This window comes from Uranotaenia lowii, chromosome 3 (genome assembly GCF_029784155.1).
Source record: "Uranotaenia lowii strain MFRU-FL chromosome 3, ASM2978415v1, whole genome shotgun sequence".
NCBI classification, from domain to species: domain Eukaryota; kingdom Metazoa; phylum Arthropoda; class Insecta; order Diptera; family Culicidae; genus Uranotaenia; species Uranotaenia lowii.
In genome coordinates, this window is record NC_073693.1 from 180,842,662 (window position 1) to 180,856,751 (window position 14,090).

At 37.4% G+C, this 14,090-nt stretch overlaps 2 protein-coding genes across 2 annotated transcripts; one reads left to right on the plus strand and one right to left on the minus strand.

Moving 5' to 3' along the window:
• Nucleotides 1-1,006: 1,006 nt before the first annotated feature.
• On the plus strand, nt 1,007-2,499 carry LOC129755431 (solute carrier family 25 member 35-like). The gene is made up of 3 exons (XM_055751927.1): nt 1,007-1,259; nt 1,315-1,490; nt 1,547-2,499. Exons 1-3 carry the CDS (start codon nt 1,188-1,190, stop codon nt 2,238-2,240), a joined length of 942 nt encoding a protein of 313 aa, XP_055607902.1. The 5' UTR covers nt 1,007-1,187; the 3' UTR covers nt 2,241-2,499.
• Nucleotides 2,500-3,508: 1,009 nt separating this feature from the next.
• LOC129752894 (probable basic-leucine zipper transcription factor R) lies at nt 3,509-3,973 on the minus strand. The gene has a single exon (XM_055748682.1). The coding sequence runs from the start codon at nt 3,971-3,973 to the stop codon at nt 3,509-3,511; it is 465 nt and encodes a 154-aa protein (XP_055604657.1).
• Between the last annotated feature and the right edge of the window lie 10,117 nt (nt 3,974-14,090).

Here is a 14,090-nt window from a genome sequence, read left to right on the forward strand (position 1 = left end):
TCCACTTTTCTCTCCAGAAATTTTACCAACACTATTCCTCGGTTCGGATTCAACCATTCAACACAGGTATTTATCTGCGTAAAAGCGTGGAACAAGAATAAAAGCATGTGAAAAATTTCATTCAACTTTCTTTCCCCGTTTTTCGTACACAAACTGCTGCTGGCGCACGCAAAAGCTTCGCAATTGTTGTTGGCGTTGGTAGGCTCAACACTCACACACTGCTGTTAGCATTCTTTTTGCATTGCACTGGATGGATTTACCACGCATACACGTTCATAAACATAATTAGGGTATAATTTTAACCAGGATATCTACCGTTTTAATTCGTTTCAATGCGTTTAGCATGTTTTAAAACGACACATATCTTTTGAAACACGCTCATGGTGGCAAGGCTTCTGATACCACGATGAGTTTTGAACAAAATTTCGAGGTCCTGTGCTTTTTCTACGGTACGAAATTGATCCGTTATGAACACACTTCCATTCGCGTCCGATGCTTCTCACAAACTGACTTAACTCTTGAACGAACCGTAATAAGAACACGACAAAATCAGAAACACACATACAAGATTAGTAACTGCAAATTGGGTGATACCAAACACACTAAAATGAGTAATACAGATTTACGTGAGTTTAGCATACACGGAAAACCACAGATAGGTATATTATGTTTTCGAACAAATTTTTATCACAACTATTTTGAAACCCCCAAACATTGGCAAACATCCGCGCTGAACAGGTCTGAAAATTATGTATAGATTGTTCAAACTATTTTTCTTACATTTCAGCTGGATTTTATTGTTACTCTCTATATTTTCAAAGAAAAAAAAGTGAGAAATAGTAAGTTCATTCATTCTACGTGTTTATTTAATCGAAGAAAACACGGCGACGATTGTTTCAGAAACATCGTGTAGTGTTTTTGAAACATTTTTGTTGGGCGGGCACCGCACAGCTGTCAGCTGGCTGGCTGCATGCATAAATTAAGCCTAGTCCACACTAGGCAACATGAACGGCGATTTTTGTTATGAGACGAACTTTGTTGTCTGTTGTTGTTGTTGGAAAAATGAGACGGTCGCAGTGTCTCCCGAAGAAAATGGGAGACGCTGAGACCGTCTCGAGACGAACCGTCTCCTAGTGTGGACTAGGCTTTAGAAGTAACTGTTTACATCGATTAAAATTTCATTCATAATGGATGGCCGGGACTTTCTCCTAGGAGGAGTTGCTGCTATGGGCGCAACATTATTTACTAATCCGTTGGAGGTAAACGTCAAATAAGTTTTGTTTTAGAGCATAATTTGAATGTATTAAATTCCAGGTGGTTAAAACTCGTATGCAGTTGCAAGGAGAACTCGCTGCAAAGAATACCTATCACAAGCCCTACAGAGGCGTAATTGATGCATTTGTTACTATAGCAAAGAACGATGGATACTGGGCTTTGCAGAAAGGTCTAGTGCCTTCACTTTATTTTCAATTCGGAATCAATGCGGTTAGGTACGTTGGCTCATCGGTCTTCTAGATAACTATAAGAATCATGTTTTCAATATCAGACTAGGAATATACAACGCAGCTTTAAATTCTGGTTATACGTTATCACCCAACGGATCACAATCGCTCTGGAAAAGCGCACTATGGGGTGGAATAGGTGGATTTATTGGTAGTGCCTTGACTAGCCCATTTTTAATGCTTCGCACCCATTTACAATCACAAGCGTCCGCTAGTATAGCTGTAGGTTATCAACATAAACACACCGGTATGGTTAGTGCTTTGAGAGAAATTTTTCGAAAGCATGGAATTCAAGGATTGTATCGCGGAGTTTCCGTAACAATGCCCCGTGCAATGCTAGGCAGTGGTGGTCAATTAGCTGGATTTGGTGTCTCAAAAGACTTCCTGTCACGAAATCCTTTGTACAGAGATCAGTCCGAGCGAATTGTGTCCTTAATGTCAGGAATAGCTGGTGGAACAGTTATGGCTATAACAATGACACCACCAGATGTCGTCGCTACCCGTTTGTATAATCAAGGAGTGGATAACCAAGGAAAAGGCTTATATTATAAAGGCGTTTTCGATTGCACCATAAAAATTTACAAAACCGAAGGCATTGCTGATTTATACAAAGGCTTTTGGCCGCATTACATGAGAATTGGACCGCACTCAATGTTAGTATTAATGTTTTTCGATGAACTCAAGAGTATGCAGAAGGTTTACATACAGAAAACATCGGATCTAAGTTCATGTAAATGACAGCTTCGTATATCCTTTGATTAGAATTCAGGTAGATGTAGCTTGAAAGATATAACTCGCGCACGTACTTGCCGTGAATCGTATTTGTGGCATACAATTCACTCGTGAACGGTATCTATGTGATCTATGTAGGCATAAAAATTTGAAAAGCTTTAAAATTGGACTTGATTGTCCTTATGGTTGTCAGTTCTACTTTTTCTTCAATTTGATTGTGAGAAATGTTATCGAAAAATTCAATAAATCTTTTATGTAAAATAAATATGTTTTTTTGTTTGTAGAATCCTCTAAAGAAAATTCAATAAATTATTTATATTTCCATTTATTTAGTCGGATGTGTTCATATACTTAGGGGGCCGTTCATATACCACGTGGACACTTCGGGGAGGGGTTTGGGTCATGTCTACGTGGACATACTTCCAAAATATTTTCTAAAGGTCAATAAATATTATAATGTTCAAATGAAAATCTTAAAGTTTCAAAGCTTTCCAAATTAAGTTTGAACAATTAGTAGTCACTTGAAAGCAAGTAATAAATATGATAATTTAGAAATTTAAAACGTTTGAAATTATTTTGTCATCATTTTTTATTATAGTTATCAGGAAATGCTCATTCTTTTTTTTTTAAATCAGCCATTTCAATAACAAAAAGGCAAAAAGTAGTGTTTTCTAACAGTCAAATTAGATTTAGAAAAAAAAACAATTTCGAATCTGTCCACGTGGACATCCAGGGAGGTTTGCCAAATATCCACGCTTGATCACGGAGGGGGGGGAGGGGGTCGAAAATCTCATTTTTCTGTTCACGTGCTATTTGAACAGCCCCTTACTACACACAGTACGTTAACACACATAACTACACATATCCCCAAGAGTGCCACAGAGACGGTAAAATCAAGGTCTTTTGATACACACACCTTGGGTAAAATGTCGCTAATAAACCTTAAAAAAAATATTGATAACTCCACATATGCAGGTACATCAATAACAAAGCAGAAAAAACTGGTCAAGTCCGGTACGAAACTCATTGGTGGAAGCTTCTTAATTGATTTTTTATTTCACTGAGACACGTTGAAATGTGATCTTTTATTATCGTTTCCAATGTTTAAACAGTTTTTTTATTTTTTTTTTTTTTTTAATTCATAAAACTATTTATTAAGGCATTTACTTCATACAAAAGTTTTTTTTTTGCCGGGGAATCCACTTAGTACTAATTAAAATAAGATAAGGATAAGGAAAGGGAAAAGGGATGTGGGAAGGGGTAGGAAGAAGAGATCACTTTTTTATTTCGATGCGTGATCGACTACGCGTTGATCGAGTTCCTCCTGGGGGGATAGAATTGGGATCAGTACACTCAACATCACTAGCTCCTTCACGGCTTGAAGGTGCTGGAGGTGAGGTCTGAGCTAAGATGGGGTTTCGTTTCCGGGGGGGTGATTCGGTGTCCAATTTTTGTTTTTGCTTTGAAACATCGGTTACTGCTTGTTGAGGTTGTGTAGTATTGTCCGGTCTCGTTCGTTTCTGTTGGCTGTTCTGCTGTTGGTTTCCTTGTTGTTGTTGTTGTTGTTTTTGCTGCTGCTGTTGGTTCGATTGTTGCGGTGCTAAATTTTCGTATTGTGTTCGTCCATCATTCGACTGGGATGTGTTCTGCTTTGCCACTTGTGCGTAGCTCGTGCTGCTGCTGTTGGTTTGTATTATTCTTCGGGCTGTGGCTATCGGTAGGTTTTGATCGATGCTCATTTTTATCGTCGCTGTTTCTGCTACCCACAGAGGACAGCATCTATTGAGTGGTCCGTGCTTTCCTGAACAATTGTGGCAGTAGCTGGGTAAAGTACAATCCTCTTCTGTTTCATGTGACTTAGAGCAGTTTTTACACGTACGTGTCTGTTGTTGACATTTTACTTTTGGGTGACCATACTTCAAGCACTGGCGACAAAGAAGGGGTTGTGGGTAATATGTCCGGGTACGGACTCTCAACAATCCAAAGTTTAAATATTCTGGGACAATTGTACTGTTAATCGTAAGTACAAGTGTCGAAGTACCTACAATTCCCGAGGTAGTTTTTTTGGTTATACGCCTGACGTCAATTATTTTTTGCGGTGTTAGTTCTCTCAGGAGTTCTTCGTCAGACATACCATCTACATCTCTGCAGGTAACAACGAGTTTCCTTTGATTGAGTTGAGGATGGCGGCCAATCAAGATTGGAGTACCATTACCAAGTTGAGTAATTTTTGCAAGCAACCTAACTTGATCTTTATTTCTCACCTTCAACACGTACCAATTATTTCTCCTTTCAATAAAGCCTCCTTCAATAGTCCCAACATGTTCCGCTATGAAACGCGATATCACGAAGGGGTTTTTCGGCAACTCGTATCCGTCTCGAGCTTTCAGGGTCAGATAATACAAACGGCCGTGTAGGTTCTCTCGGTCTAACCATTCCGGAACAGTCCTACCGGGATAATCCCCGGGCGATGGGCTCATCGCGAGCACCACAGTATTTTAACACCACTTCAGACAAAACTGATCATTAGCCTTTTGCCAAGATATCGAGAGAGAAAAACACATCTGATATCGTCGAAGGCTGAGGATAAACTCAAAACAGTTTTTTTGTTTAACTTAATTTAACATATTAAATATTTAATTTATATTAAATATAAATTTTATTGATTTTCGATCCCAAACCAGAGTTCTGGCAACATTGTTGATTGCTTTTGAGTGTATGTTTGTTAACGCGGACCGGTGCATTAATTTCATTTAATTTTTGTGTAATTTGCTAAATTTTCTCGCTTCATGTCGTTCATCGAGCGCGCTCTTCGTTATTCTTCATGTGTAAAGAAAAATTTCGATTAAAAAAACGTTACATTAGGTGTTATTTAAAGAAATTGACGGCGTTCAAATTAAAAAAAAATCCCAGAAAGAAAAAAAGAAGTGCGGTCCTTGTACATAAAGCTCGCTTGTGTCAAGTTAGGAACAAAACGTTTTCATAGCTAGGAACAAAACATTTCAACCACTGCTAGTCAGTTTTGAAACATTTCACTAGACTAGCGCCATCTATAATTCGCTAGAAAAAGCTCTGCTATAATGTTTTTAAACTTTATTTGGAACCGACTTATACGTTTCTGTTATTGTTATTGAATAGAATTTTTATTAGACATAACTAATGAACTGAAGAAATACTTCTGGGGCCCTTCAGATACCACGCGGACAGAAAAATGAGATTTTTGACCCTCTCGTCTCCTACCGTAGACAAGCGAAGACAATTTTTTCAACAAAAAAATCAATTTCAATGTTTGAAAAATGTTGTTCAAAAACCTCGATAAACTCGTAGCCACTATATCAGGAGTGTTCTAGAGACTGTCCCGAACAACCCAGTATAGGTGGCACTACCAGAACTAGGGTCAGAGGCGAGTTATAGGGTTTCAAAGTTCAGTATGCAGAATTTTTTTGAAAATAAAAAAAAATGCAATTTCAATGTTTGAAAAATGTTGTTCAAAAACCTCGATATAAACTCGTAGCCACTATATCAGGATTGTTCTAGAGACTGTCCCGAACAACCCAGTATAGGTGGCACTACCAGAACTAGGGTCAGAGGCGAGTTATAGGGTTTCAAAGTTCAGTATGCAAAATTTTTTGGAAAATAAAAAAAAATGCAATTGCAATGTTTGAAAAATGTTGTTCAAAAACCTCGATATAAACTCGTAGCCACTATATCAGGAGTGTTCTAGAGACTGTCCCGAACAACCCAGTATAGGTGGCACTACCAGAACTAGGGTCAGAGGCGAGTTATAGGGTTTCAAAGTTCAGTATGCAAAATTTTTTGGAAAATAAAAAAAAATGCAATTGCAATGTTTGAAAAATGTTGTTCAAAAACCTCGATATAAACTCGTAGCCACTATATCAGGAGTGTTCTAGAGACTGTCCCAAACAACCCAGTATAGGTGGCACTACCAGAACTAGGGTCAGAGGCGAGTTATAGGGTTTCAAAGTTCAGTATGCAGAATTTTTTATTGAAAATAAAAAAAAATGCAATTTCAATGTTTGAAAAATGTTGTTCAAAAACCTCGATATAAACTCGTAGCCACTATATCAGGAGTGTTCTAGAGACTGTCCCAAACAACCCAGTATAGGTGGCACTACCAGAACTAGGGTCAGAGGCGAGTTATAGGGTTTCAAAGTTCATAACGCAGAATTTTTTTGAAAATAAAAAAAAATGCAATTTCAATGTTTGAAAAATGTTGTTCAAAAACCTCGATATAAACTCGTAGCCTATATATCAGGAGTGTTCTAGAGACTGTCCCGAACAACCCAGTATAGGTGGCACTACCAGAACTAGGGTCAGAGGCGAGTTATAGGGTTTCAAAGTTCAGTATGCAGAATTTTTTTTGAAAATAAAAAAAATGCAAATTCTATGTTTGAAAAATGTTGTTCAAAAACCTCGATATAAACTCGTAGCCACTATATCAGGAGTATTCTAGAGACTGTCCCGAACAACCCAGTATAGGTGGCACTACCAGAACTAGGGTCAGAGGCGAGTTATAGGGTTTCAAAGTTCAGTATGCGGAATTTTTCTGAAAATAAAAAATAATGCAATTTCAATGTTTGAAAAATGTTGTTCAAAAACCTCGATATAAACTCGTAGCCACTATATCAGGAGTGTTCTAGAGACTGTCCCGAACAACCCAGTATAGGTGGCACTACCAGAACTAGGGTCAGAGGCGAGTTATAGGGTTTCAAAGTTCAGTATGCAGATTTTTTGTTGAAAATAAAAAAAAATGCAATTTCAATGTTTGAAAAATGTTGTTCAAAAACCTCGATATAAACTCGTAGCCACTATATCAGGAGTGTTCTAGAGACTGTCCCGAACAACCCAGTATAGGTGGCACTACCAGAACTAGGGTCAGAGGCGAGTTATAGGGTTTCAAAGTTCAGTATGCAGATTTTTTGTTGAAAATAAAAAAAATGCAATTTCAATGTTTGAAAAATGTTGTTCAAAAACCTCGATATAAACTCGTAGCCACTATATCAGGAGTGTTCTAGAGACTGTCCCGAAGCACCCAGTATAGGTGGCACTACCAGAACTAGGGTCAGAGGCGAGTTATAGGGTTTCAAAATTCAGTATGCAGATTTTTTGTTGAAAATAAATAAAAATGAAATTTCAATGTTTGAAAAATGTTGTTCAAAAACCTCGATATAAACTCGTAGCCACTATATCAGGAGTGTTCTAGAGACTGTCCCGAACAACCCAGTATAGGTGGCACTACCAGAACTAGGGTAAGAGGCGAGTTATAGGGTTTCAAAGTTCAGTATGCAGATTTTTTGTTGAAAATAAAAAAAAATGCAACTTCAATGTTTGAAAAATGTTGTTGAAAAACCTCGATATAAACTCGTAGCCACTATATCAGGATTGTTCTAGAGACTGTCCCGAACAACCCAGTATAGGTGGCACTACCAGAACTAGGGTCAGAGGCGAGTTATAGGGTTTCAAAGTTCAGTATGCAGATTTTTTGTTGAAAATAAAAAAAAATGCAACTTCAATGTTTGAAAAATGTTGTTCAAAAACCTCGATATAAACTCGTAGCCACTATATCAGTAGTGTTCTAGAGACTGTCCCGAACAACCCAGTATAGGTGGCACTACCAGAACTAGGGTCAGAGGCGAGTTATAGGGTTTCAAAGTTCAGTATGCAGATTTTTTGTTGAAAATAAAAAAAAATGCAATTTCAATGTTTGAAAAATGTTGTTCAAAAACCTCGATATAAACTCGTAGCCACTATATCAGGAGTGTTCTAGAGACTGTCCCGAACAACCCAGTATAGGTGGCACTACCAGAACTAGGGTCAGAGGCGAGTTATAGGGTTTCAAAGTTCAGTATGCAGAATTTTTTTGGAAAATAAAAAAAAAATGCAATTTCAATGTTTGAAAAATGTTGTTCAAAAACCTCGATATAAACTCGTAGCCACTATATCAGGAGTGTTCTAGAGACTGTCCCGAACAACCCAGTATAGGTGGCACTACCAGAACTAGGGTCAGAGGCGAGTTATAGGGTTTCAAAGTTCAGTATGCAGATTTTTTGTTGAAAATAAAAAAAAATGCAATTTCAATGTTTGAAAAATGTTGTTCAAAAACCTCGATATAAACTCGTAGCCACTATATCAGTAGTGTTCTAGAGACTGTCCTGAACAACCCAGTATAGGTGGCACTACCAGAACTAGGGTCAGAGGCGAGTTATAGGGTTTCAAAGTTCAGTATGCAGAATTTTTTTGAAAATAAAAAAAAAATGCAATTTCAATGTTTGAAAAATGTTGTTCAAAAACCTCGATATAAACTCGTAGCCACTATATCAGGAGTGTTCTAGAGACTGTCCCGAACAACCCAGTATAGATGGCACTACCAGAACTAGGGTCAGAGGCGAGTTATAGGGTTTCAAAGTTCAGTATGCAGAATTTTTTGGAAAATAAAAAAAAATGCAATTGCAATGTTTGAAAAATGTTGTTCAAAAACCTCGATATAAACTCGTAGCCACTATATCAGGAGTGTTCTAGAGACTGTCCCGAACAACCCAGTATAGGTGGCACTACCAGAACTAGGGTCAGAGGCGAGTTATAGGGTTTCAAAGTTCAGTATGCAGAATTTTTTGGAAAATAAAAAAAAATGCAATTTCAATGTTTGAAAAATGTTGTTCAAAAACCTCGATATAAACTCGTAGCCACTATATCAGGATTGTTCTAGAGACTGTCCCGAACAACCCAGTATAGGTGGCACTACCAGAACTAGGGTCAGAGGCGAGTTATAGGGTTTCAAAGTTCAGTATGCAGAATTTTTTGTTGAAAATAAAAAAAAATGCAATTTCAATGTTTGAAAAATGTTGTTCAAAAACCTCGATATAAACTCGTAGCCACTATATCAGGATTGTTCTAGAGACTGTCCCGAACAACCCAGTATAGGTGTCACTACCAGAACTAGGGTCAGAGGCGAGTTATAGGGTTTCAAAGTTCAGTATGCAGAATTTTTTGGAAAATAAAAAAAAATGCAATTGCAATGTTTGAAAAATGTTGTTCAAAACCCTCGATATAAACTCGTAGCCACTATATCAGGAGTGTTCTAGAGACTGTCCCGAACAACCCAGTATAGGTGGCACTACCAGAACTAGGGTCAGAGGCGAGTTATAGGGTTTCAAAGTTCAGTATGCAGATTTTTTGTTGAAAATAAAAAAAAATGCAATTTCAATGTTTGAAAAATGTTGTTCAAAAACCTCGTTATAAACTCGTAGCCACTATATCAGGAGTGTTCTAGAGACTGTCCCGAACAACCCAGTATAGGTGGCACTACCAGAACTAGGGTCAGAGGCGAGTTATAGGGTTTCAAAGTTCAGTATGCAGAATTTTTTTGGAAAATAAAAAAAAAATGCAATTTCAATGTTTGAAAAATGTTGTTCAAAAACATCGATATAAACTCGTAGCCACTATATCAGTAGTGTTCTAGAGACTGTCCCGAACAACCCAGTATAGGTGGCACTACCAGAACTAGGGTCAGAGGCGAGTTATAGGGTTTCAAAATTCAGTATGCAGAATTTTTTGTTGAAAATAAAAAAAAATGCAATTTCAATGTTTGAAAAATGTTGTTCAAAAACCTCGATATAAACTCGTAGCCACTATATCAGTAGTGTTCTAGAGACTGTCCCGAACAACCCAGTATAGGTGGCACTACCAGAACTAGGGTCAGAGGCGAGTTATAGGGTTTCAAAGTTCAGTATGCAGAATTTTTTTGAAAATAAAAAAAAAATGCAATTTCAATGTTTGAAAAATGTTGTTCAAAAACCTCGATATAAACTCGTAGCCACTATATCAGGATTGTTCTAGAGACTGTCCCGAACAACCCAGTATAGGTGGCACTACCAGAACTAGGGTCAGAGGCGAGTTATAGGGTTTCAAAGTTCAGTATGCAGAATTTTTTGGAAAATAAAAAAAAAATGCAATTGCAATGTTTGAAAAATGTTGTTCAAAAACCTCGATATAAACTCGTAGCCACTATATCAGGAGTGTTCTAGAGACTGTCCCGAACAACCCAGTATAGGTGGCACTACCAGAACTAGGGTCAGAGGCGAGTTATAGGGTTTCAAAGTTCAGTATGCAGATTTTTTGTTGAAAATAAAAAAAAATGCAATTTCAATGTTTGAAAAATGTTGTTCAAAAACCTCGATATAAACTCGTAGCCACTATATCAGGAGTGTTCTAGAGACTGTCCCGAACAACCCAGTATAGGTGGCACTACCAGAACTAGGGTCAGAGGCGAGTTATAGGGTTTCAAAGTTCAGTATGCAGAATTTTTTTGGAAAATAAAAAAAAAATGCAATTTCAATGTTTGAAAAATGTTGTTCAAAAACCTCGATATAAACTCGTAGCCACTATATCAGGATTGTTCTAGAGACTGTCCCGAACAACCCAGTATAGGTGGCACTACCAGAACTAGGGTCAGAGGCGAGTTATAGGGTTTCAAAGTTCAGTATGCAGAATTTTTTGGAAAATAAAAAAAAATGCAATTGCAATGTTTGAAAAATGTTGTTCAAAAACCTCGATATAAACTCGTAGCCACTATATCAGTAGTGTTCTAGAGACTGTCCCGAACAACCCAGTATAGGTGGCACTACCAGAACTAGGGTCAGAGGCGAGTTATAGGGTTTCAAAGTTCAGTATGCAGATTTTTTGTTGAAAATAAAAAAAAATGCAATTTCAATGTTTGAAAAATGTTGTTCAAAAACCTCGATATAAACTCGTAGCCACTATATCAGGAGTGTTCTAGAGACTGTCTCGAACAACCCAGTATAGGTGGCACTACCAGAACTAGGGTCAGAGGCGAGTTATAGGGTTTCAAAGTTCAGTATGCAGAATTTTTTTGAAAATAAAAAAAAATGCAATTTCAATGTTTGAAAAATGTTGTTCAAAAACCTCGATATAAACTCGTAGCCACTATATCAGGAGTGTTCTAGAGACTGTCCCGAACAACCCAGTATAGGTGGCACTACCAGAACTAGGGTCAGAGGCGAGTTATAGGGTTTCAAAGTTCAGTATGCAGAATTTTTTTGAAAATAAAAAAAAAATGCAATTTCAATGTTTGAAAAATGTTGTTCAAAAACCTCGATATAAACTCGTAGCCACTATATCAGGAGTGTTCTAGAGACTGTCCCGAACAACCCAGTATAGGTGGCACTACCAAAACTAGGGTCAGAGGCGAGTTATAGGGTTTCAAAGTTCAGTATGCAGATTTTTTGTTGAAAATAAAAAAAATGCAATATCAATGTTTGAAAAATGTTGTTCAAAAACCTCGATATAAACTCGTAGCCACTATATCAGGAGTGTTCTAGAGACTGTCCCGAACAACCCAGTATAGGTGGCACTACCAGAACTAGGGTCAGAGGCGATTTATAGGGTTTCAAAGTTCAGTATGCAGATTTTTTGTTGAAAATAAAAAAAAATGCAATTTCAATGTTTGAAAAATGTTGTTCAAAAACCTCGATATAAACTCGTAGCCACTATATCAGGAGTGTTCTAGAGACTGTCCCGAACAACCCAGTATAGGTGGCACTACCAGAACTAGGGTCAGAGGCGAGTTATAGGGTTTCAAAGTTCAGTATGCAGAATTTTTTTGAAAATAAAAAAAAATGCAATTTCAATGTTTGAAAAATGTTGTTCAAAAACCTCGATATAAACTCGTAGCCACTATATCAGTAGTGTTCTAGAGACTGTCCCGAACAACCCAGTATAGGTGGCACTACCAGAACTAGGGTCAGAGGCGAGTTATAGGGTTTCAAAGTTCAGTATGCAGAATTTTTTTGAAAATAAAAAAAAAATGCAATTTCAATGTTTGAAAAATGTTGTTCAAAAACCTCGATATAAACTCGTAGCCACTATATCAGGATTTTTCTAGAGACTGTCCCGAACAACCCAGTATAGGTGGCACTACCAGAACTAGGGTCTGAGGCGAGTTATAGGGTTTCAAAGTTCAGTATGCAAAATTTTTTGGAAAATAAAAAAAAATGCAATTGCAATGTTTGAAAAATGTTGTTCAAAAACCTCGATATAAACTCGTAGCCACTATATCAGGAGTGTTCTAGAGACTGTCCCAAACAACCCAGTATAGGTGGCACTACCAGAACTAGGGTCAGAGGCGAGTTATAGGGTTTCAAAGTTCAGTATGCAGAATTTTTGTTGAAAATAAAAAAAAATGCAATTTCAATGTTTGAAAAATGTTGTTGAAAAACCTCGATATAAACTCGTAGCCACTATATCAGGAGTGTTCTAGAGACTATCCCAAACAACCCAGTATAGGTGGCACTACCAGAACTAGGGTCAGAGGCGAGTTATAGGGTTTCAAAGTTCATAACGCAGAATTTTTTTGAAAATAAAAAAAAATGCAATTTCAATGTTTGAAAAATTTTGTACAAAAACCTCGATATAAACTCGTAGCCACTATATCAGGACTTTTCTAGAGACTGTCCCGAACAACCCAGTATAGGTGGCACTACCAAAACTAGGGTCTGAGGCGAGTTATAGGGTTTCAAAGTTCAGTATGCAAAATTTTTTGGAAAATAAAAAAAAATGCAATTTCAATGTTTGAAAAATGTTGTTCAAAAACCTCGATATAAACTCGTAGCCACTATATCAGGAGTGTTCTAGAGACTGTCTCAAACAACCCAGTATAGGTGGCACTACCAGAACTAGGGTCAGAGGCGAGTTATAGGGTTTCAAAGTTCAGTATGCAGATTTTTTGTTGAAAATAAAAAAAAATGCAATTTCAATGTTTGAAAAATGTTGTTGAAAAACCTCGATATAAACTCGTAGCCACTATATCAGGAGTGTTCTAGAGACTGTCCCAAACAACCCAGTATAGGTGGCACTACCAGAACTAGGGTCAGAGGCGAGTTATAGGGTTTCAAAGTTCATAACGCAGAATTTTTTTGAAAATAAAAAAAAAATGCAATTTCAATGTTTGAAAAATGTTGTTCAAAAACCTCGATATAAACTCGTAGCCACTATATCAGGAGTGTTCTAGAGACTGTCCCGAACAACCCAGTATAGGTGGCACTACCAGAACTAGGTTCAGAGGCGAGTTATAGGGTTTCAAAATTCAGTATGCAGATTTTTTTTTGAAAATAAAAAAAATGCAAATTCTATGTTTGAAAAATGTTGTTCAAAAACCTCGATATAAACTCGTAGCCACTATATCAGGAGTATTCTAGAGACTGTCCCGAACAACCCAGTATAGGTGGCACTACCAGAACTAGGGTCAGAGGCGAGTTATAGGGTTTCAAAGTTCAGTATGCGGAATTTTTCTGAAAATAAAAAATAATGCAATTTCAATGTTTGAAAAATGTTGTTCAAAAACCTCGATATAAACTCGTAGCCACTATATCAGGAGTGTTCTAGAGACTGTCTCGAACAACCCAGTATAGGTGGCACTACCAGAACTAGGGTCAGAGGCGAGTTATAGGGTTTCAAAGTTCAGTATGCAGATTTTTTGTTGAAAATAAAAAAAAATGCAATTTCAATGTTTGAAAAATGTTGTTCAAAAACCTCGATATAAACTCGTAGCCACTATATCAGGAGTGTTCTAGAGACTGTCCCAAACAACCCAGTATAGGTGGCACTACCAGAACTAGGGTCAGAGGCGAGTTATAGGGTTTCAAAGTTCAGTATGCAGATTTTTTGTTGAAAATAAAAAAAAATGCAATTTCAATGTTTGAAAAATGTTGTTCAAAAACCTCGATATAAACTCGTAGCCACTATATCAGGATTGTTCTAGAGACTGTCCCGAACAACCCAGTATAGATGGCACTACCAGAACTAGGGTCAGAGGCGAGT

What these genes read in the sequence shown, in the direction of transcription:
- LOC129755431 (XM_055751927.1), top strand. Translation starts at nt 1,188, where the DNA reads ATGGATGGCCGGGACTTTCTCCTAGGAGGAGTTGCTGCTATGGGCGCA. An exon ending in TATTTACTAATCCGTTGGAG is followed by an intron (nt 1,260 to 1,314) that starts GTAAACGTCAAA and finishes ATTAAATTCCAG; the next exon opens with GTGGTTAAAACTCGTATGCA. An exon ending in TTCGGAATCAATGCGGTTAG is followed by an intron (nt 1,491 to 1,546) that starts GTACGTTGGCTC and finishes TTTCAATATCAG; the next exon opens with ACTAGGAATATACAACGCAG.
- LOC129752894 (XM_055748682.1), bottom strand. Translation starts at nt 3,973, where the DNA reads ATGAGCATCGATCAAAACCTACCGATAGCCACAGCCCGAAGAATAATA.